This window comes from Phyllobates terribilis, unplaced genomic scaffold, assembly GCF_046119375.1.
Source record: "Phyllobates terribilis strain yellow unplaced genomic scaffold, ASM4611937v1 Scaffold_36__1_contigs__length_13169755, whole genome shotgun sequence".
Taxonomy (NCBI): Eukaryota; Metazoa; Chordata; class Amphibia; order Anura; family Dendrobatidae; genus Phyllobates; species Phyllobates terribilis.
The window spans coordinates 3646951-3668139 of record NW_027362796.1 but is presented as its reverse complement, the minus strand read 5'-3'; the positions used below and the strand labels follow the sequence as shown (position 1 = coordinate 3668139).

At 48.9% G+C, this 21189-nt stretch overlaps 2 protein-coding genes across 2 annotated transcripts in view; one reads left to right on the top strand and one right to left on the bottom strand.

Moving 5' to 3' along the window:
• LOC141182798 (gastrula zinc finger protein XlCGF66.1-like) overlaps positions 1–21189 on the bottom strand; it is a 362704-nt gene that overhangs the window by 108844 nt on the left and 232671 nt on the right. The window lies entirely within an intron of this gene.
• LOC141182792 (uncharacterized) overlaps positions 1–21189 on the top strand; it is a 100524-nt gene that overhangs the window by 59870 nt on the left and 19465 nt on the right. The window contains exon 8 of the mRNA XM_073660903.1: positions 19133–19138. Coding sequence (XP_073517004.1) covers positions 19133–19138 — 6 coding nt within the window. The remainder of the gene's footprint in view (positions 1–19132; positions 19139–21189) is intronic.

Sequence of the window (21189 nt, the reverse complement as noted above, 5' to 3'; positions counted from 1 at the left end):
GGCTCTGCTCCGTACACCCGCAGCTCCGCTCCGTACACCTCGTACACACACGGCTCCGCTCCGTACACCTCGTACACACACGGCTCCGCTCCGTACACCTCGTACACACGAGGCTCTGCTTCGTACACCTCGTACACGCGCGTCTCGGGTCCGTACGCCTCGTACACGCGCGGCTCCGCTCCGTACGCCTCGTACACGCGCGGCTCCGCTCCGTACGCCTCGTACACGCGCGGCTCCGCTCCGTACGCCTCGTACACGCGCGGCTCCGCTCCGTACGTCTCGTACACGCGCGGCTCCGCTCAGTACGCCTCGTACACGCGCGACTCCGCTCCTTACGCCTCGTACACGCGCGTCTCGGGTCCGTACGCCTCGTACACGCGCTGCTCCGCTCACCTCGTACACACACGGCTCCGTTCCGTACACCTCGTACACACGAGGCTCCGTTCCGTACACCTCGTACACACGCGGCTCTGCTCCGTACACCTCGTACACGTGCGGCTCCGCTCCGTACACCTCGTACACGCGCTGCTCTGCTCCGTACACCTCGTAAACACGGCTCCGCTCCGTACCCCTCGTACATGCGCGATTCTGCTGCGTACACCTCGTACACGCGGATCCGCTCCGTACACCTCGTACACACGCGGCTCCGCTCCGTACACCTCGTACACACGCGGCTCCGCTCCGTACACCTCGTACACACGCGGCTCCGCTCCGTACACCTCGTACACACGCGGCTCCGCTTCGTACACCTCGTACACACGCGGCTTTGCTCCGTACACCTCGTACACACGCGGCTCCGCTCCGTACACCTCATACACACACGGCTCTGCTCCGTACACCTCGTACACGCGCGGCTCCGCTCTGTACACCTCGTACACACGCGGCTCCGCTCCGTACACCTCGTACACACACGGCTCCGCTCCGTACACCTCGTACACACACGGCTCCGCTCCGTACACCTCGTACACACGCGGCTCTGCTTCGTACACCTCGTACACACGCGGCTCCGCTCCGTACGCCTCGTACACACGCGGCTCCGCTCCGTACGCCTCGTACACACGCGGCTCCGCTCCGTACGCCTCGTACACACGCGGCTCCGCTCCGTACGCCTCGTACACACGCGGCTCCGCTCCGTACACCTCGTACACACGCGGCTCCGCTCCGTACACCTCGTACACACGCGGCTCCGCTCCGTACACCTCGTACACGCGCGGCTCTGCTCCGTACACCTCGTACATGCGCGGCTCCGCTCCGTACACCTCGTACATGCGCGGCTCCGCTCCGTACACCTCGTACATGCGCGGCTCCGCTCCGTACACCTCGTACACGCGCGGCTCCGCTCCGTACACCTCGTACACACGCGGCTCCGCTCCGTACACCCGCAGCTCCGCTCCGTACACCTCGTACACACACGGCTCCGCTCCGTACACCTCGTACACACACGGCTCCGCTCCGTACACCTCGTACACACGCGGCTCTGCTTCGTACACCTCGTACACACGCGGCTCCGCTCCGTACGCCTCGTACACACGCGGCTCCGCTCCGTACGCCTCGTACACACGCGGCTCCGCTCCGTACGCCTCGTACACACGCGGCTACGCTCCGTACACCTCGTACACACACGGCTCTGCTCCGTACACCTCGTACACACGCGGCTCCGCTCCGTACACCTCGTACACACGCGGCTCTGCTCCGTACACCTCGTACACACGCGGCTCTGCTCCGTACACCTCGTACACACGCGGCTCTGCTCCGTACACCTCGTACACACGCGGCTCCGCTCCGTACACCTCGTACACGCGCGGCTCCGCACACCTCGTACACACGCGGCTCCGCTCCGTACACCTCGTACACGCGCGGCTCCGCTCCGTACACCTCGTACACACACGGCTCTGCTCCGTACACCTCGTACACACGCGGCTCTGCTCCGTACACCTCGTACACACGCGGCTCTGCTCCGTACACCTCGTACACGCGGCTCTGCTCCGTACACCTCGTACACACGCGGCTCTGCTCCGTACACCTCGTACACACGCGGCTCTGCTCCGTACACCTCGTACACACGCGGCTCTGCTCCGTACACCCCGTACACACGCGGCTTCGCTCCGTACACCTCGTACACACGCGGCTCCGCTCCGTACACCTCGTACACACGCGGCTCTGCTCCGTACACCTCGTACACACGCGGCTCCGCTCCATACACCTCGTACACACGCGGCTCTGCTCCGTACACCTCGTACACACGCGGCTCTGCTCCGTACACCTCGTACACACGCGGCTCCGCTCCGTACACCTCGTACACACGCGGCTCTGCTACATCCACACTGTAAACCCCTCCTGACCCCACACATAAACTTCAGCTCATCCAGCACCATGACAACCAGCACAGCAGAGTCCTGCATCCACTGAGGCCCCTGATCATGTGACCCCTGACTCCTCCCCTCCTGTGACCTCATCACAGCTCCTGTGCGCACAGAGCAGCCATATATGTGGTGGCGGCTCTGCAGGTGGAGGTATGTGGAGATCCCCCATTACTGGGCGCAGGGGGCATTAACCCCTTCAGCACGGAGACTCTTTTGGGGTCTTGTGTTGCCCCTTTGTAAGAATCATAAGGTTTTTGTTCTGTTTCCTGTAATAGATACATACGACCCAACTATGGAGACAGGAAGGGAGGAAACGTATTGTTCTCATAGTACAGGACCCTTTACTGCCCCACAGTGTAATGCCCCCATTATGCCCCTTATGCAGGATGTATGATGCCCCCCACAGTGTAATGCCCCCATTATGCCCCTTATGCAGGATGTATGATGCCCCCACACAGTGTAATGCCCCCATTATGCCCCTTATGCAGGATGTATGATGCCCCCACACAGTGTAATGCCCCCATTATGCCCCTTATACAGGATGTATGATGCCCCCCACACAGTGTAATGCCCCCATTATGCCCCTTATGCAGGATGTATGATGCCCCCACACAGTGTAATGCCCCCATTATGCCCCTTATACAGGATGTATGATGCCCCACACAGTGTAATGCCCCCATTATGCCCCTTATACAGTATGTATGATGCCCCCACACAGTGTAATGCCCCCCATTATGTCCCTTATACAGTATGTATGATCCACCCATACAGTGTAATGCCCCCATTATGCCCCTTATACAGTATGTATGATGCCCCCACACAGTGTAATGCCCCCATTATGCCCCTTATACAGTATGTATGATCCACCCATACAGTGTAATGCCCCCATTATGCCCCTTATACAGTATGTATGATGCCCCACACAGTGTAATGCCCCCATTATGCCCCTTATACAGTATGTATGATGCCCCACACAGTGTAATGCCCCCATTATGCCCCTTATGCAGGATGTGTTATGCCCCCACACAGTGTAATGCCCCCATTATGCTCCTTATGCAGTATGTATGATCCACCCATACATTGTAATGCCCCCATTATGCCCCTTATAAAGTATGTATGATGCCCCACACAGTGTAATGCCCCCATTATGCCCCTTATACATTATGTATGATGCCCCACACAGTGTAATGCCCCCATTATGCCCCTTATGCAGGATGTGTGATGCCCCCACACAGTGTAATGCCCCCATTATGCTCCATATGCAGTATGTATGATCCACCCATACAGTGTAATGCCCCCATTATGCCCCTTATACAGTATGTATGATGCCCCACACAGTGTAATGCCCCCATTATGCCCCTTATGCAGGATGTGTGATGCCCCCACACAGTGTAACTTCCCCATTATGCCCCTTATGCAGTATGTATGATCCACCCATACATTGTAATGCCCCCATTATGCCCCTTATACAGTATGTATGATCCACCCATACAGTGTAATGCCCCCATTATGCCCCTTATGCAGTATGTATGATGCCCCCGCACAGTGTAATGCCCCCATTATGCCTCTTATATAGTATGTATGATGCCTCCATTATGCCCCTTATGCAGTATGTATGATGCCCCCACACAGTGCAATGCCCCCATTATGCCCCTTATGCAGGATGTATGATGCCCCCACACAGTGTAATGCCCCCATTATGCCCCTTATGCAAAATGTATGATGCCCCCACACAGTGTAATGCCCCAATTATGCTGGATGTATGATCCCCCCCACACAGTGTAATGCCCCCATTATGCCCCTTATGTAGGATGTATGATGCCCCCACACAGTGTAATGCCCCCAATATTCCCATTATGCAGTATGGATGATGCTCCCACACAGTGTAATGCCCCCATTATTCCACTTATGCAGTATGTATAATGCCCCCACACAGTGTAATGCCCCCATTATGCCCCTTATGCAGTATGTATAATGCCCCCACACAGTGTAATGCCCCTTATACAGGAAGTATAATGCCCCCATTATGCCCCTTATGCAGTATGAATGATGCCCCCACACAGTATAATGTTCCCATAGTACCGCCTGAGGTCCTGCACGTGGAATGATTCCTCTGGGATTGGTTTTCCCTTTGCCTGCTCCCCTACATGTAGACCCTCGAGCATGTAGGGGAGCAGGCCTTACTAGATTTCGAGGCTTTGTACAGTAATATACCACATGAGGATGGTATCAGAGGAGTAAGACATTTCTTGAAATCGAGATTAATAGAGTGTAGCAGACATAATGACTTCATGGAGGATCTTCTAAAATTCACTCTTACTCATAACTTCTTTCTTTTTGACAGGGAAGTACTTCCATCAGCTCAGGGGTACTGTGATGGGGAGCCTCTGTGCCCCCTTGTATGCTAACCTATTCCTGTGCTGGTGGGAGGAATCCACAATATTCAGGGATGATCATAAGTGGTGGCATCCATATATTGGGGTATGGTATAAATATATTAACCCCTTACCGGGGACGTATTAGTACGCATATTTGCGATCCCCCCGTTCAGTGAGGGCTGCTGCGCTGAGCCCTCACTGAACGGAGCACATGTCAGCTGATTCTTACAGCTGACATGTGCCCGCAACAGCCGCGGGTGGAATCGCGATCCACCCGCGGCTGTTAACATGTTAAATGCTGCTGTCAATCTCCGACAGCAGCATTTAACGCGCGCTTCCGGGTAGCGCGTCATAAGCCCCGCCCACCAGCGACCCCGTCACGTGATCGCGGGTCGCCGATGGGCGTGCATGACAACCCAGGGTCTGCAGCAGACGCCTGTGGTTGTCATGATCTTGTCGCTATGAGCGCCACCTAGTGGTCGGCGCTCATAGCACAGGACCATTTCTGCTGCATGCAGGGGATCTGCTCGTCCCCTGTATGTAGCAGGGGCGATCGGATAGTTGCTGCTTCTAGTCTCCTATGGAGACTATAGAAGCAAGCAAAAAGTAAAAAAAAAAAAAAGTTTTTAAAAATATAAAAAAAAATAAAAAAATATAAAAGTTTAAATCACCCCCCTTTCGCCCCATTCAAAATAAAATATATAAAAAAAAACCCCACATACACATATTTGGTATCGCCGCGTTCAGAATCGCCCGATCTATCAAAATAAAAAAAGAATTAATCCGATCGGTAAACAGCGTAACGAGAAAAAAATTCTAAACGCCAGAATTACGTTTTTTGGTCGCCGCAAAATTGCAATAAAATGCAATAACGGGCGATCAAAACATCGGATCTACCCCAAATGTTATCAATAAAAACGTTTGCCCGGTGCGCAAAAAATAAGCCATCAACCAGCCCCAGATCACGAAAAATGGAGACGCTACGGGTCTTAGAAAATGGCGCTATTTTTTAAATTTTTTTTTTTACCAAATTTTGGATTTTTTTTTCACCACTTAAATATAAAAGAACCTATACATGTTTGGTGTCTATAAACTCGTAATGACCTGTAGAATAAGAAGGGCAGGTCAGTTTTAGCATTCAGTGAACGTGGTAAAAAAAATAAATAAAAAACAACTGTGGTATTGCACTTTTTTTGCAATTTTACCGCACTTGGAATTTTTTTCCCCTTTTCCCGTACAGGATATGGTAAAACTAGTAATGGCGTTGAAAAGTACAACTCGTCCCGCAAAAAATAAGCCCTCACATGGCCAAATTGACCAAAAAATAAAAACGCTATGGCTCTGGGAACAAGGGGAGCAAAAACAAAAATGCAAAAACGGAAAATGCTCCGGGGCTTAAAGGGTTAATGACATTTTTATCATCTGGTCAGGGACGAGTGAACAGTTTCTTGAATTTGTCAGGGAAATCAACATCAATAGAGTGGGCCTGAGATTTACATCAGAGGTTAATTATAACCAATCAAGAAAGTATGAGATGGAGCCCTAGGGACACTCATCTACCATAAACCTACAAGCACTAATAAACTATTGAAGTGGAATAGTCACCACCCCATCCTTATAAAAAAAAAAAACAATATCCAAGGGCCAATTTTTACGGTTGAGAAGATACTGCTCTAATGTCACAGATATTAATATACAGGCAATAGACATGAACACCAGATTCAAGGAAAAAGGTACCCACAGTACATTTTGGATTCCACACGATTGTTTGCAGAAACACAGGAGAGACAGACTCTCCTCCATACCTAACCAAGAGAACAAGAAAAAGATGGGATAACACGAGTAAGGGTATGTGCACACGATGCAGAAATGAAGCAGAAAATTTCTGCATCATTTCTGCATCTCCCTGGCAGAAAAAACGCATGCAGATTGTGCATGCGTTTTTCCTGCGGAATACATGCGGATTCACATGCTTTTCCACATGCGTTTCCGCATGTGGATTGACAAGCGCTTTCCAGGCGATTTTAGCATCACCTGGAAAGTGCTTGACAACTAGGTCACACTATATAAATCCATGCAACCGGCATGGATTTATATAGTGTGACCCGAGAGAGTGGTAAAAATAAAAAATACATGTATACTTTACCCTCCGATGGCCCGCGCTGTCCTGCTCACTCCGTTCTCCCTCGCCGGCAACTTTGAATTGAAAGACCTGCCGACGTCAGCATCACGTGACCCGTCACATGACTCTGACGTCAGCGCAGGTCCTACAACTCACTGCAAAGTGCCGGGAACCAAGCAGGAGCGGTGCGCGGGCCGACAGAAGGTAAGTATACATTTATTTTTTATTTTATTCTTTTTTTACAGCTTTTTTAATGGTACCTGGGTGTGGATGAGACTCTCCTCTCCTCCACACCCGGGTACCATCCGCACATTAGAACGCGCCAATAGCGCAAGTACAAATGCAGTCTTGCGGAATTGGCGCGTTCTAATGCAAGTCAATGGCGGCGAAAACGCCGTGTTTACGCAAAATTAATGGACATGCTGCGGATTTTTGAGCGCAGCGTTTACGCTGCGGAAAAATCCGCATCATGGGCACAGCACATGCGGATTTCAGTTGGGGAACATTGCTTCCCTTCTACCATGCGTTTTTAATGCGTTTCCGCGGCGTTTACACAACTGCAAAAACGCCGTGGAAACGCATTAAAAACGCATCGTGTGAACTCAGCCTAATATGAACTTACAAGAATCAGAGTGACCATATCTTTAATATCCTCAGAAAACCCTGTCCGACCTGGACCTGAGGGTGCTGTGGAATCTACTCCCACAATAGGTTTAAGAAAGGGTTGGTCAATTAGGGACCGTTTAGTGCATAGTTTCTATAAAAACCTGCACCGAAAGGGACTTGGCTGGATAGAAGAGTCTGCGGTTTCTTTAGATGTGGAGAAAGTTGTACATGTAATTGGATGAGACCATGTAAATCTTTCTCGAGTTCCTCTATAGGTAAAATCTTTTTCCAGAGGGATTATTCCAACTGTAAAACCTCAGGACTTGTATATATGGCCACATGCACCTGTCCCCTAGATTATGTGGCCAAGACCAAGAGGCAGTCTAGGATGAGGGTGGGGAGCATTTGGGCAATAGACACCATGGTCGGGACACCTCATTAGTGAGACACATGAACAGTGTACATCGAGGTGAAACTGGAGACATCTCCTTTTGCATCATTGAGGTGGTTAATCCCAATGTGAGAGGAGGTGATCACAATAGATGTATCCTCAAAAAGGAAAGTGAGTAGATTTTTAGATTGGATTCACGAGCCCCTAAGGGACTCTGAGCAAATTTCCTGTGCCTGTTTTGTGTGAATACATCCCCATCCTGGATTACATTTTGGATTTTATACTCTACCCATTGCTACTCAGTTCCCTGTGAATGAGGTTCACATATTGTTTTACTTCATTAAGATATCTGAGCTTCTATATCAGAATTATTTCTTATCGGTTATATCCCATATATACTATTTAGTAATTAACAAGTGTGGTGATCCTTGTGTATCTCTAATTGTGCTATAGGGTTCAAATTTGACCATTTGGGAATATACTGTGGGCCATCATCCCATATTTTATGTAGTGATAAATTAGGTCTTCATGCCTGTTACATGATGGGAGGGTGTGCAATACTTGCTTTAGTCTCCCATGACTCTGATCTCAGAGACAGGACTTTTCTATATTGGTGGAATAGATTCAGTATGCGCTCTGGAGTGGAACGTATGCTTCCGGACATGTGCAGTCTCAGACAATGATTCTAGATGTGCTGCGACATGGAACGCATATCTACGGACATGCACAGTCACGGGTACGAGTGGCGCGGCGGAAATCAGCTTATCTGGTGTTTAAGTTTAAAGCATGTCACTTCCCGACATGCACATTAGGTGATGGACATTATCGGACCTCTAGCTTATGAGAAGTAGCGCAGGCGCAGTACATTATTGTAGACAGACCCCATTCTATATGTCTTCTGACAATTCTCCTTTAGGTATCGGAATGGGTCTCCTAGTATGGGAAGGGGTTTTGGATGAAGTGGAATATTTATACATGGACACCTGGCTATTAGGCACACTATGCTGAACATCATGAATTATCATCGCTGTATCAAGCCTCCTGATGAACCTGTTGGGGAAACACATTGAGGCAGATTATTGAAACATTCTCTGATGAGTACCAAACCCTTTCCTTTACATATACCTTGAGACATATCTGGTCCTATTTAATGTATCAGGCTAGGCAGTATGAGCTTTGTTTAGGTACAGGATAGGGTTAGGTAGTGACTGTATCAATCATTCAGCAACATCATTGTTTAAATCTGTTTATATACATCCACAACAAGCCATTCAGCTTTTAATTTTTCTACCATTAAGTATATGTATGTTGTTAGTCCAGTTTTTAATGCATATATTTAATAAAGGTGTAAGATTTTACTTTAGGGGCGGTTTCCCACAGTATTGCCCCCTACATACAATTTGGTATCATCTACCCCACCCACTACCCCACGGCTAATTAATAAATACTCACTTACCCCATTCTTGGTGCAGATACTTATGAACCCAGGACCTATGAGATATTTACCACACAATAGTTGGATAGGCAGAGGCGTATCATCCATAACAGCCCACATGGCGACTATTTAATTGAGACAGCTCGGAATGGCTTGTCAGCGGTCACACACTCCTTCCCCATCATCACAATATCAGTGATATCCAAATTCCCATGACGGTGAAACCATTGAAATAGAATAGAGAATCAAAGAATCGAAAGCTCCCTGATCCACCATTCAGCCTTCGCCTGTGAGTCTGAGTGCCACAGGATATATCAATGAAGAAGAAAGAGAATCCAGCGTGCGGATCATCAATAAAAATATTCCATTTATTGAAATTCAATTGAAATCCACAACAAAAAGTCTCAATCCCTACAGTGGGATTATAGGCGTGAGCAAACGCATTTTGGATTAGAATCCTTAATCATTGTGTGCTTGTTTTTTTTTAAATATCAGGAATTGTGGTGGCATCATATTAAGTGAAGGGCTGGTGGGTGCCGTTATACTGAGTGGTGGACTGCAGGGGCCTCCATACTGAGTGGGGGGTCCTTACTTTGTGTAGCAGGCTGTTGTAGCCATAATACTGTGTGAGGGGCTGTGAGGGCCATCATACTCTGTGGGAGCCCTCATTCTGAGTTACATGGGCACACATGAGTACAATTTCCTGGTGATGGGTTAGATAGGGACAAGTAAGTGAGAAATACAGACATTTAGTCCATCTGGTTCCAGACTTGAATTGATATGGTGTTGTGTGCCAGAAGGGATACATTAGTACAATGGGAAGGAAAGTAAAGATATAATAGCAGTGGAAATCTGTATTCCAGGCAGGGAGCAGAGTGGAGACAAAAAGCAGGGTGAGGTCCTTAGCTCAGGCCAGGAGGCCTAGTTAAACGGTACAGAACTTTATCCAGGGGCAGAAGAAGGTCTGGAGACCTAATTAAAGGGATAAAACTTTGCAAAGGTGAGCAGCAGGATAAGGTACTTGGTTCAGACGGAGGCCTACTTAACCCCTTTCTGACGTGGGGCATAATAATACATACCTGCCCCCTGGACTTTAATGACTTATTATTACGCCTCGGCGATCACGCCCGCACAGAAGTTGTGCGGGCGTGATCACCGCTGGGTGTCAGCTGATTCCGCTCCCGACACCGATCCCGGCCCATTAACCCCCGGAATGCTGCTATCGAAGTCGATCGCAGCTTTTTCCGGGGCAGGCAGAGGTAAGAGTGCCCCTCTTACCTTGGATCGGAGACCCCTCACTGTGTGCGCGTGGTCCCGATTGTTGCTGTGGTGACCTCATGTCGTCATGATCACCATGCATCAGGAAGTTAGATAGATCTTGTGCAGTGCACAATCTATCTAACTTGTGCCAGTGCAGAGCTCACAGCCTTCATAGCACAGGGATGCTGCTGCATCCCTATGCTAGGCAAGCGATCAGCCTGCAAAAAAATGAAAGTCACATAGTGAGACAAAGTGTAAAAGTGAAAGAAAATGTCAGAAAGTTAAAAAAAATTGTAAAAATATTTTTTAAAAAAATGAAAAAATAACCCCTCAAAAAATAAAAATATACTGTACCCTTTGTGACAAAGTCACTGGTAAAGTGCTGGAGGGGAGATATGTTTCCCTGAGGCTGTTGGTGTCAGTGAACTAAAACCATTAAATTTCCTCCAGCATGTTATTTGTTGAAAGGGGTTAAGTATATAGTAAAAGGGAGTGTTTTTTGTGAATGGCCATTGTGAAGGGTGGGAGGCCATTCACCATATCTCTCCACCTCAAGGTGTGGTCTGGGGGAGTTCAAATACTCGGCCAGCTGAGGCATTCAGAGTTCAATGTCTGGGGAAGTAAGCTCCAGAAGGGAGCTTGTGTTTGTTCCTGAACCATGGGAAGTTGCTGAACTCCCAGCAGGCGAAGCCATGCTACTACAAGGACTGTGTTCTTTGTGTTACCATTTTAGATATTGTTTTCCTGTTTTGCACAGCGGGCTGTGTTTATTTTCATGGACTAAAGGTTGGTTTATGCTGTTATAATAAGCCAACCAAAGATTTAAAGAGACAGTATATCTGTATCTACCTCAGTTTGCAGCTGAGTGAGCGATCTACTACAGGTAGTGGAGAATGCGGGCAAGATCTCCAGGAGGCACCTGTAACGGCTGAGGACAAACCGCATGCCCTGTGTAAAGGCGGCCATAAGCCAGGAAACGAAGACTGACAGTATGGAGGACCTGGTCAAGCATCTTTTGTGTTACGCACACTCCCGGACTGACTGGCGTGAGTGTCATTAGTGATCCCACTAGACCATGAACCGAGGAGTGCTTGGAGGGGCGTGACTAAGTATCAACTCGGACTGACCAAGGTCGCACGGCGGCTCAATCGACTCCGTGAACCAGGGAGGAACCGAGCATAGGGACCAGGTGCTACTCCAGGTCAGACCCAGGTCACAGCTGTTGACCCACACCGGGGAATGCAGGAACAGGCAGGTTAGGCTGGCGTACGGACAGGTGGGTTCTGGCAGGCACTGCTGGTATGCAGACAGGTGGGTACTGGCAGGCACTGCTGGTATGCAGACAGGTGGGTACTGGCAGGCACTGCTGGTATGCAGACAGGTGGGTACTGGCAGGCACAGCTGGTATGCAGACAGGTGGATACTGGCAGGCACGGCTGGTATACAGACAGTTGGGTACTGGCAGGTAGGAACGCAGGCAGAATAGGGACCAGTACAGACTGGGATACAGGAACAGAGCCACAAGTGCGGCAGTCAAGCAGAGGAGAGCAAAACCCGCAGGTGCGGTAGACAAGCAGAGGAGAGCAAAACCCGCAGGTGCAGTAGACAAGCAGAGCAAAACCTGCAGGTGCGGTAGACAAGTAGAGCAGAGCAAAACCCGCAGGTGCGGTAGACAAGCAGAGCAGAGCAAAACCCGCAGGTGCGGTAGACAAGCAGAGCAGAGCAAAACCCGCAGGTGCGGTAGACGAGCAGAGCAGAGCAAAACCCGCAGGTGTGGTAGACAAGCAGAGCAGATACACACAAGGTACTTACAATGAAGTAGCGAGTGGACACTAAACTCACAAACTGAAGTGCAGAGACAACGAGTTGGAATTTGGTGCAGGCTCAGACACTGCAGGAAAAGGAAAGATACGAACATAGAGACAAACAAGTAACGGGCTAGGACACTGTTCAGACAGGAACTGAACCAGGAACAAGATACAAGAACGAGCCTGGGAACTCAGCCCCCAGGGTGGTGGAAACAGACTAGAAGTCACAGATACAGGCAACGGGCCTGGGTATACAGCTCCCAGGGTGGCGGAACAGACTAGAAGTCACAGATACAGGTAACAGGCCTGGGTACTCAGCCCCCAGGGTGGCAGAAACAGACAAGATACAGAACAGGACCTGACAACTCAGTTGCACAGAACACACTGAAAGAAAGAGTTGCTCAGGCACCTCCCACTGGGTGGAGGGGGTCTAAGTATCCAGTGACTCACAACAATAGGCTGGGAACGCATTAGAAGTGTGCACACAGCAACTACAAGAATCAGGCAGTAACCGCGCCACTGCCCTAAGCAATCAGACAAGAGACATGCACACAGCAGGTACTAGAGCAAAGTGTGCACCCTGGACTGATAGGTAAGATGGCGGTCTTGCATGGTAGGAGGTGGTAAATAATGCCAGCACGCCGCCAGGGATGTTACATTTTGCTAGCACAGCAGGAGACAAGCAAGCTACTAGTCCAGCAGATCCACCAACAGCAGTAGCACCAACAGGACCAGCTCTGACAGCAGCAGCAGTAGATGGAATTGCTCGCAGAGGCCGTTCATGGAAGGCCGACAGCCCCTCCCCCAACTCCAGGTGATTACTCGAGTGTCCGGAAAGCGGTAAGGCGAGCCATGCAAAAAATGACCTCAGACGATGATGTGGAGGCATTTTTGACTGTGTTTGAACGGGTTGCAGAGCGGGAGAAGCTACAGCTGGAGCAGTGGTCGGAGGTGCTGGCCCCCTATCTGACTGGTAAACCCCAAAAGGCTTATTACGACCTGGCCTTGCAGGATACTCAGGAGTATATTAAACTTAAAACTGAGATACTGGGATGTGCTGGAGTGACTATGTCATTGAGAGCCCAAAGGGTCTACCACTGGGCATATTGCAGTGATAAACCCCCTCGCTCCCAAATGTTTGATCTCCTCCATCTTGTACAAAAGTGGTTGCAGCCAGAGTCCTCCATCCCAGCCCAGATGGTAGAAAGGGTCATGATGGATAGGTTTATTCACTCCCTGCCTAGGCCGGTGCAGACCTGGATTGCCCAGGGAGACCCCCGGAATGCGGAGGACCTGGTCGACCTCATAGAAAGATACAAGGTGGTCGAGATGTCCCTAAGAAAGCTGGGTGATACTGCATCTCCATATTGGGGTACTCAGGGGGAGCCAGAGTCCCAAAAGAGGGGAGTAGAGCCACGACTGAGGGGAGTCCAAGGTCCCAAGGGGTTGCTGAGTGGCTGCCAAAGGCCACTGGGAAAGACATGATCTGCTGGAGGTGTCGCGGTTCTGGACACATAGCTGTCAGGTGTCCTATGTCCTATGAGCAGATGGACTGCAGCGTAGGAAGACGCTGCTCATACTATGCTTATACCACCTGCAGTGTGGACTATCAGCCCGGTGAGGGACCACAGTCATGTCCCGTGACCGTAAATGGGATACTGGTGTCGGGACTTTTGGAGTTTGGTGACTCTGTTAAGGGCTACTCTTCCCCACCAGTTGGTCCCTGGGAAACACATGGGTGTCCGCTGTATCCACGGAGACGCCAAGAACTACCCCGTCGCCCAAGTGTCTATAAAAACGAGCCATGGTACTGAGGCCCATGAGTTCGGAGTAGTCAGAGACTTGTTACACCCGGTTATAATCGGGCGGGACTTCCGGCCGTTCTGGGACTTGTAGGGAAAGGCGGGGTTGCCCCCTTGCTCAGACCAGAGCTGGTTCGTCCACGAAGAATCCCCATTACAGCCAGAGGTGGTTGAGTTCCCCCTGTGTGTCCTTGCTGGAGACGAGGACCAGAAAGGGACCCAAGAGGCTGAGATTTCTGAGTTGGGAGTTTCTGGGGGAAATTTTGGGGCTGCTCAAATGGAGGACCTTACGCTAAAAGGGCATAGGACAATGTGACTGTGATAAATGGAGTTGTCCAAGAGCCGGGAGCTGACACCAGGTTTCCTTATTTTTCAGTGAATGAGGATTTGCTATATCAGGTCACTAAACAGAGAGGGGAAGTGTTAGAACAGCTGGTGGTACCTGGTCCTTATAGGCGTAAGGTACTAGACCTAAACCATTCTCATGTCTTGGGGGGGCATCTGGGCATAGACAAAACCCAGGAGCGGTCCTTCAAAGATTTTGCTGGCCTGGATGTCACCGGGAGGTTGTCAGCTATTGTCCGTCCTGTCCTACGTGTCAGTTAACTGCTCCCGTGTCCCACTTCCGTAGTCCCCTGGTCCCATTACCCATTATAGAGGTCCGATTTGACCGAATTGCTATGGACCTTGTAGGGCCCTTAGTTAAGTCTGCCAGGGGACACCAATACATCCTAGTAGTGCTGGACTAGGTGACATAGTACCCCGAGGCAGTACCATCTGGAAACTCCTCTGCCCGAGTATTGCGCGAGAACTGGTCCATATCTTCTCTCGGACGGGCCTGCCAAAGGAGATCCTGACAGACCAGGGAACTCCGTTCATGTCGAAGGTGACGAGCGAGTTGTGTAAGGCTTTCCAGATTACACAACTGAGGATGTCAGTGTACCATCCGCAGACGGACGGCCTGGTGGAGAGGTTCAATAAGACCCTAAAGTCCATGCTTAAAAAGGTCGTGGAGAAGGAGGCCAAGACTGGGATTGCCTACTCCCCTACCTGCTATTCTCCATTAGAGAAGTCCCACAGGCCTCTACGGGGTTCTCACCCTTCGAGTTCCTTCAAGGACGGCACCCTCAGGGACTTTTGGACATTGCGAAAGAGACCTGGGAAGCCGATGTAACACCTCACTGGAGCGTCATCGAGCATGTGGCCCAAATGCAAGACCGGATCACGAGGGTGATGCCAATTGTAAGGGAAAGCCTCTTACAAGCACAAGAGGCCCAGGCAAGGTTCTACAATCGATCGGCGAGACTGACACAGTTCAGCCCTTGAGACCGGGTGTTGGTGTTAATCCCAACGGTGGAAAGTAAATTCCTGGCCAAATGGCAAGAGACATATGAGGTGGGGGGAAAAGTTGAATGATGTCAATAGGTCCACCAACCAGGAAGAAGGAAGCCGTATCAGGTATACCACGTTAACCTGCTCAAACCTTGGCGAGACAGGGAGCTGGTGGAAGCTACGTGTCTGGGGGCCCATCCTGAAGCCCGAGTCGAGGATGTCACAGTGGCGGAGACACTGTCACCGTCCCAGAAACAACAGTGCCGAGAGCTGCTTCACTGTTTTCAGAGCTGCCAGGTTGTATGCAGGTGGTCGAACATGAAATCCTGACAGAGTCACATGTTAGGGTGAATCAAAGGCCATAACGGATTCCTGAAGCCCGCCGCGAGGTAATCTCCAAACAGGTGAGGATAATGTTGAGCCTGGGCGTCATCGAGGAGTCAAAGAGCGGTTGGTCCAGCCCCATTGTCCTGGTGCTGAAGCCAGACCGAGAATAGCGGTTCTGTAATGACTACAGGAATCTGAATAAGGTGTCAAAGTTCGATGCATATCCGATGCCCCGCGTCGATGAGCTTATTGAGAGGCTAGGGACCGCCAGATATATCACCACCCTGGACCTAACGAAAGGATACTGGCAGATTCTCTTGTCCCCAAGTGCCAAGGAGAAAACGGCCTTCTCTACTCATTACGGGTGCTTTCAGTACACCAGGATGCCATTCGGTCTGCAGGGAGCCCCAGCTACCTTCCAGAGGGCCATGGACCGGATCCTAGTTTCTCATAAGAAGTACACTGCAGCTTACCTGGATGACATCGTAATCTTCAGCCCGGACTGGGGAAGTTAATTAGAGAAGGTCCAGACGGTACTGGATGCGCTAAGGAAAGCAGAGTTTACGAGAAACCCAAAGAAGTGAGCCATCGGGAAGGAAGAAGCAAAATACTTCGGCTACGTTGTTGGAAGGGACGAAATAAAGCCGCAAGTAAAGAAGGTGGAGGCTATCCAAAACTGCCCGCAACTGAACTCCAAGAAGCACGTTTGTGCGTTTCTGGGAATTGTGGGATATTATTGGCGATTTATCCCAAATTTCACCATGATAGCCGCCCCCATTACTGATCTCTTAAGGGCATGAAGACATCAATAGCTAAGTGGTCCCCTTAAGTGGAGATGGCATTCCAGGAGTTGAAGCTCGCCCTATGTAAGCAGCCTGTCTTAGTAGCACCTGACTTCAGTAAGGAGTTTGTGGTTTAGACTGACATCTCCGAGGTCAGTTTGGGAGCCATGTTTTCCCAGGAAATAGATGGGGACCAACATCCAGTCCTATTCCTGAGTAGGAAACTCTCCTCTTGTAAAAAGAACTATGCCATTGTAGAGAAGGAATGCCTGGCCATCAAATGGACCATTGAGACCATAAGATACTATCTGTTAGACCGAAAATTCAGGCTAGTTTCAGACCATGCACCCCTGAGATGGATGAGGGAAAGGAAGAAGAACAATGCCTGAGTAACTAGGTGGTTCCTAGCACTCCCAAGATTTTAATTTTCATGTAGAGCACAGGCCCCGGAAAAGACATGGAAACGCAGATACCCTGTGCAGATTTCTCTGTTTAGCAAATGAAGGTGCCAAAACCCCTGGCTTTGGGCAGGGGAAGGGGATATGTGAAAAAGTCACTGGGAAAAAAATAAATAAAAACGAAGCAAAAAACTATGCTTTATCATCATATCGCCAAACAAAAAATGGAAATAAACGTGATCAAAAAGACGAATGTAAATAAAAATGGTACCGCTGAAAACATCATCTTGTCCCGCAAAAAACAAGCCACCATACAACTCCATCAGCCAAAAAATAAAAAAGTTTTAGCTATCAGAATGAAACAATGCAAAAAAATGTTTTTTTTCTATAAAATAGTTTTTATTGTGTAAAAGCGCCAAAACATAAAAAATATATAAATATGGTACCATTGTAAACGTACTGACCCAAAGAATAATGCTGCCTTATCAATTTTACGGCATTTAAAAAAAAACAAACAAAAAAAACAATTCCTGAATTGTTGGTTTTTGTTTATTCTGTCTTCCACAATTCGGAATAGAAAGCGATCAAAAAATGTCACGTGCCCGAAAATGGTACCAATAAAAACGTCAACATGACCGTCGACCGAAATATGTAAAAATGATTGCAAAAAATAGTCTTTGCAAAAAAAGCGTCTTTTAGTGTGTGACAGCTGCCAAACATAAAAACCCGATCTGAATCTGGTATCGCTGTAATCGCACCGACCCAAAGAATAAAGTCCTATAATCACTTATACGTCACAGCTTAAAAAATAAACTCTAGGATTAGATTTAGGCAGGGCAAGTGCCGGGGCCCTGAGCAGGCAGAGGGGCCCACTCACCGTAGGTCACCCCGCCGCGCTATGGGACCCGTGAGCGGAGGAGAGCGGTGTCAGCGCCCACTCCCCCCGCTTGCTCAGGGCCCCGGCAGCCGGCACAATAATCACCTCTCCCCGTGTCTCCGTAGCATCTTCCGTGTCCTCTGACTGTGACGTCTCAGGTCAGAGGGCACGGTGACGTCTTTCCACCGCGCTTTCTCCTGAGCAGTTACAGCGCAGAGCGGGAAGACGCCGGCGACGCTGGAGTCCGGAACAGAAGCAGGCAGGTGAGACCTGAGGTTAGTATTTTTTTTTTTTTTAATGAATGGGGGCAAGGGGCATTATATGGGGGGGTGACATCCTGCATGGGGCATTATAAGGAAGGGGGGTGTGACATCCGGCATGGGGCATTATATGGGGGGGGAGTGACATCCTGCATGGGGCATTATAAGGTGGGAGGGGGGAAGTGACATCCCTTATGGCGCACTATAAGGGAGGGGGGGAAGTGACATCCCGCCTGGGGCATTATAAGGGAGGGCATTATAAGGGAGGGGGCGTGTGACATCCTGCATGGGGCATTATAAGAAGGGGGTGTGTGTGACATCCTGCATGGGGCATTATAAGGAAGGGGGTGGTCCGACATACTGCATGGGGCATTGAAAGGGGGGGGGGAGTGACATCCTGCAAGGGGCATTATATGGGTGGAGAGGTGACAACCTCCATGGGGCATTATATGGGGGGGAGGTGACATCCTGCATGGGGCATTATAATGGGGGTGACATCCTGCATGGGGCATTATAAGGGGGGGAACAGCCTGCATGGAGCGTTATATGGGGGCCAGTATTCTGTATGGAGCGTTATATGGGGACCAGTATCCTGTATGGAGCGTTATAAGGGGGTCAGTATCCTGTATGTAACGTTATATGGGGGCCAGTATCCTGTATGGAGCTTTAGTCAGTATCCTGTATGGAACGTTACATGGGGGCCAGTATCCTGTATGGAGCATTTTATGGGGGCCAGTATTCTGTATGGAGCTATTCGCCTGTTTCTGAGCTATTGTAGAATTAACAATAGATATCGCTCATGTAATGTAAGAAGTGAAATCTTTGGCCTTGTACTATATATATATTTCTCTGCGGTATCTGTGCATCATGAATCGTGGTATGTGTTAAAGGGGCCCACTGAGACTCTTTCGCCCGGGGCCCACAAAAACCTGGAGCCAGCCCTGGATTTAGGGGTAGGGTTAGGATTGGGTTAGTGTTATGTTAGGGTTAGGGTTGTGTTAATGTTAGGGTTGTGGTTAGGGTTGTGTTGGGGTTGGGATTTTTTCAAAAGTAAAAAAAAAATAATGACGAAATGGCGACTAGTGTTGAGCACAAGTGCTCTCTATTTCAGTTTGCATCGGGTGCTCGGGTTTGCACCAAGTATTGCGGGTGCTCGGGTGACATGTTCGAGTGTCCGCCCCATATGTTTCGCGGCTGTTATACAGCCAAAAAAAACACGCAGGGATTGCCTGCCATGCACGGGCAATCCCCGCATGGTTTTTTTGGGTGTCTAACAACCATGAAACATGCGGGTTGGGGAATCGAGCATGTCACTCGAGCACCTGTGATGCTTGATGTATACCCGAACACCCGATGCAACCTCAAGTAGTGAGCACTTGCCCTCAAGACTAATGACAAGTTATTCAATATGATGACCTAATGTTATCAAATTCTGTGTCGTACCTCTGGGTTCAAAATTTTCACCATACCCCTTGATAAAATCCTTGAGGAGTCTAGTTTTCAAAATGGTGTCACTTGTGGGGGGTTTCCACTGTTAGGAGCATCAGGGGTTCTCCAAACGTGACATAGCATTCACTCTTGATTCTAGTTTTACCCCACATATGGGGTTTCTGCGTAATCAAGAGAAATTGCACAACAAATTTGGGGGTTTATTTTTCCTGTTACCGTTGTAAAAATAAAAAAAATAATAAAAATGAAATTTTAGTGACAAAAAGTAAAATGTTGATTTTTTCCAGAAGCACCAGAAGGGTTAATAAACTACTTGAATGTGGCTTGAGTACTTTGAGGGGTGCAGTTTTAACAATGGTGTCACTTTTGGGTATTTTCTGTCATACAGGCCCCTCAAAGTCACTTCAAATGTGATGTGGTCCCTAAAAAATGATTTTGTAAATTTTGTTGGAGAAATTAAAAATCCTTCTCAACTTTTTTCCTTTATAACTTCCTAACAAAAAAAAATAATGTTTTAAAAATGATACAGATGTAAAGTAGACATGTAGGAAATATTATTTATTAAAAGAGTTGTCCACTACTTTTTAAGAGACCCCCAATGTATTAATCCAGTGATTTTAAGATGTTTTGTAAATACCTTGCTGTGTCCTTCTTGCCTGTGAGCAGCACTATCACTAGCCGCTCACAGGCATCACGTGACCCCCACCTGCAGCCGACTTTGACATCCGCTGATGTCACGTCAAGTGCCGGCTGCAGCTGGGGGTTACGCACTTCTGCGATCCACGGTGAGTAATGGGCTGTGGGCGGGGTTACCCCGCACGTCACACCCGGCATCAACCACGCACCTCTCCTCATTCATTGGGAAAGCGCGCCCACAGCCCAGCATCCACCTTGGGGACCGCGTCACTGATGTTACGCCTCACTTGACGTGACATCAGTGGGGGGTCACATGATGCCTGTGAGCATCCAGCGATAGCGCCGCTCCCAAGCAAGAAGGACACAGCAAGGTATTTACAAAACGTCTTATAATCACTGGGTTAATACATTGGGGGTCTCTTAAAAAGTAGTGGACAACTTCTTTAACTATTTTGTGTGACATAAGTTTCTGGTTTATAGGCATATGAATTAAAAGTTTGAAAGATATTTTCAAAAATAAACGCAAGTCATATCGAAGAAATTTTACCACTATTATGAGGCACAATATGTCACGAAAAAAAACAATCTCAGAGTCAGTGGGATCTGTTGTTCCAGAGTTATTACCACATAAAGTGACACTGGTCAGAATTGTAAAATTTGGCTTGGTCATTAAGGACATAATTGGTACATTATGTGTGTGATATGTGTGTTATGTGTGACGAGCACCTTGAACCCCCAGGTGCTTCACAGAAGTTTATAATGTAGAGCCGTGACAATAAAAAAAATCTAATTTTTTCCACAAAAATGTACTTTTAGCCCCAATTTTTTTATTTTCACAAGGGTAAAAGGAGAAAATGGACCCCAAAATTTGTTGTGCAATTTCTCCTGAGTACTCCGATATCTCATATGTGGGGTACACGGCAGGGTTGGGAATGGAAGGAGCACCGTTTGACTTTTTGAATG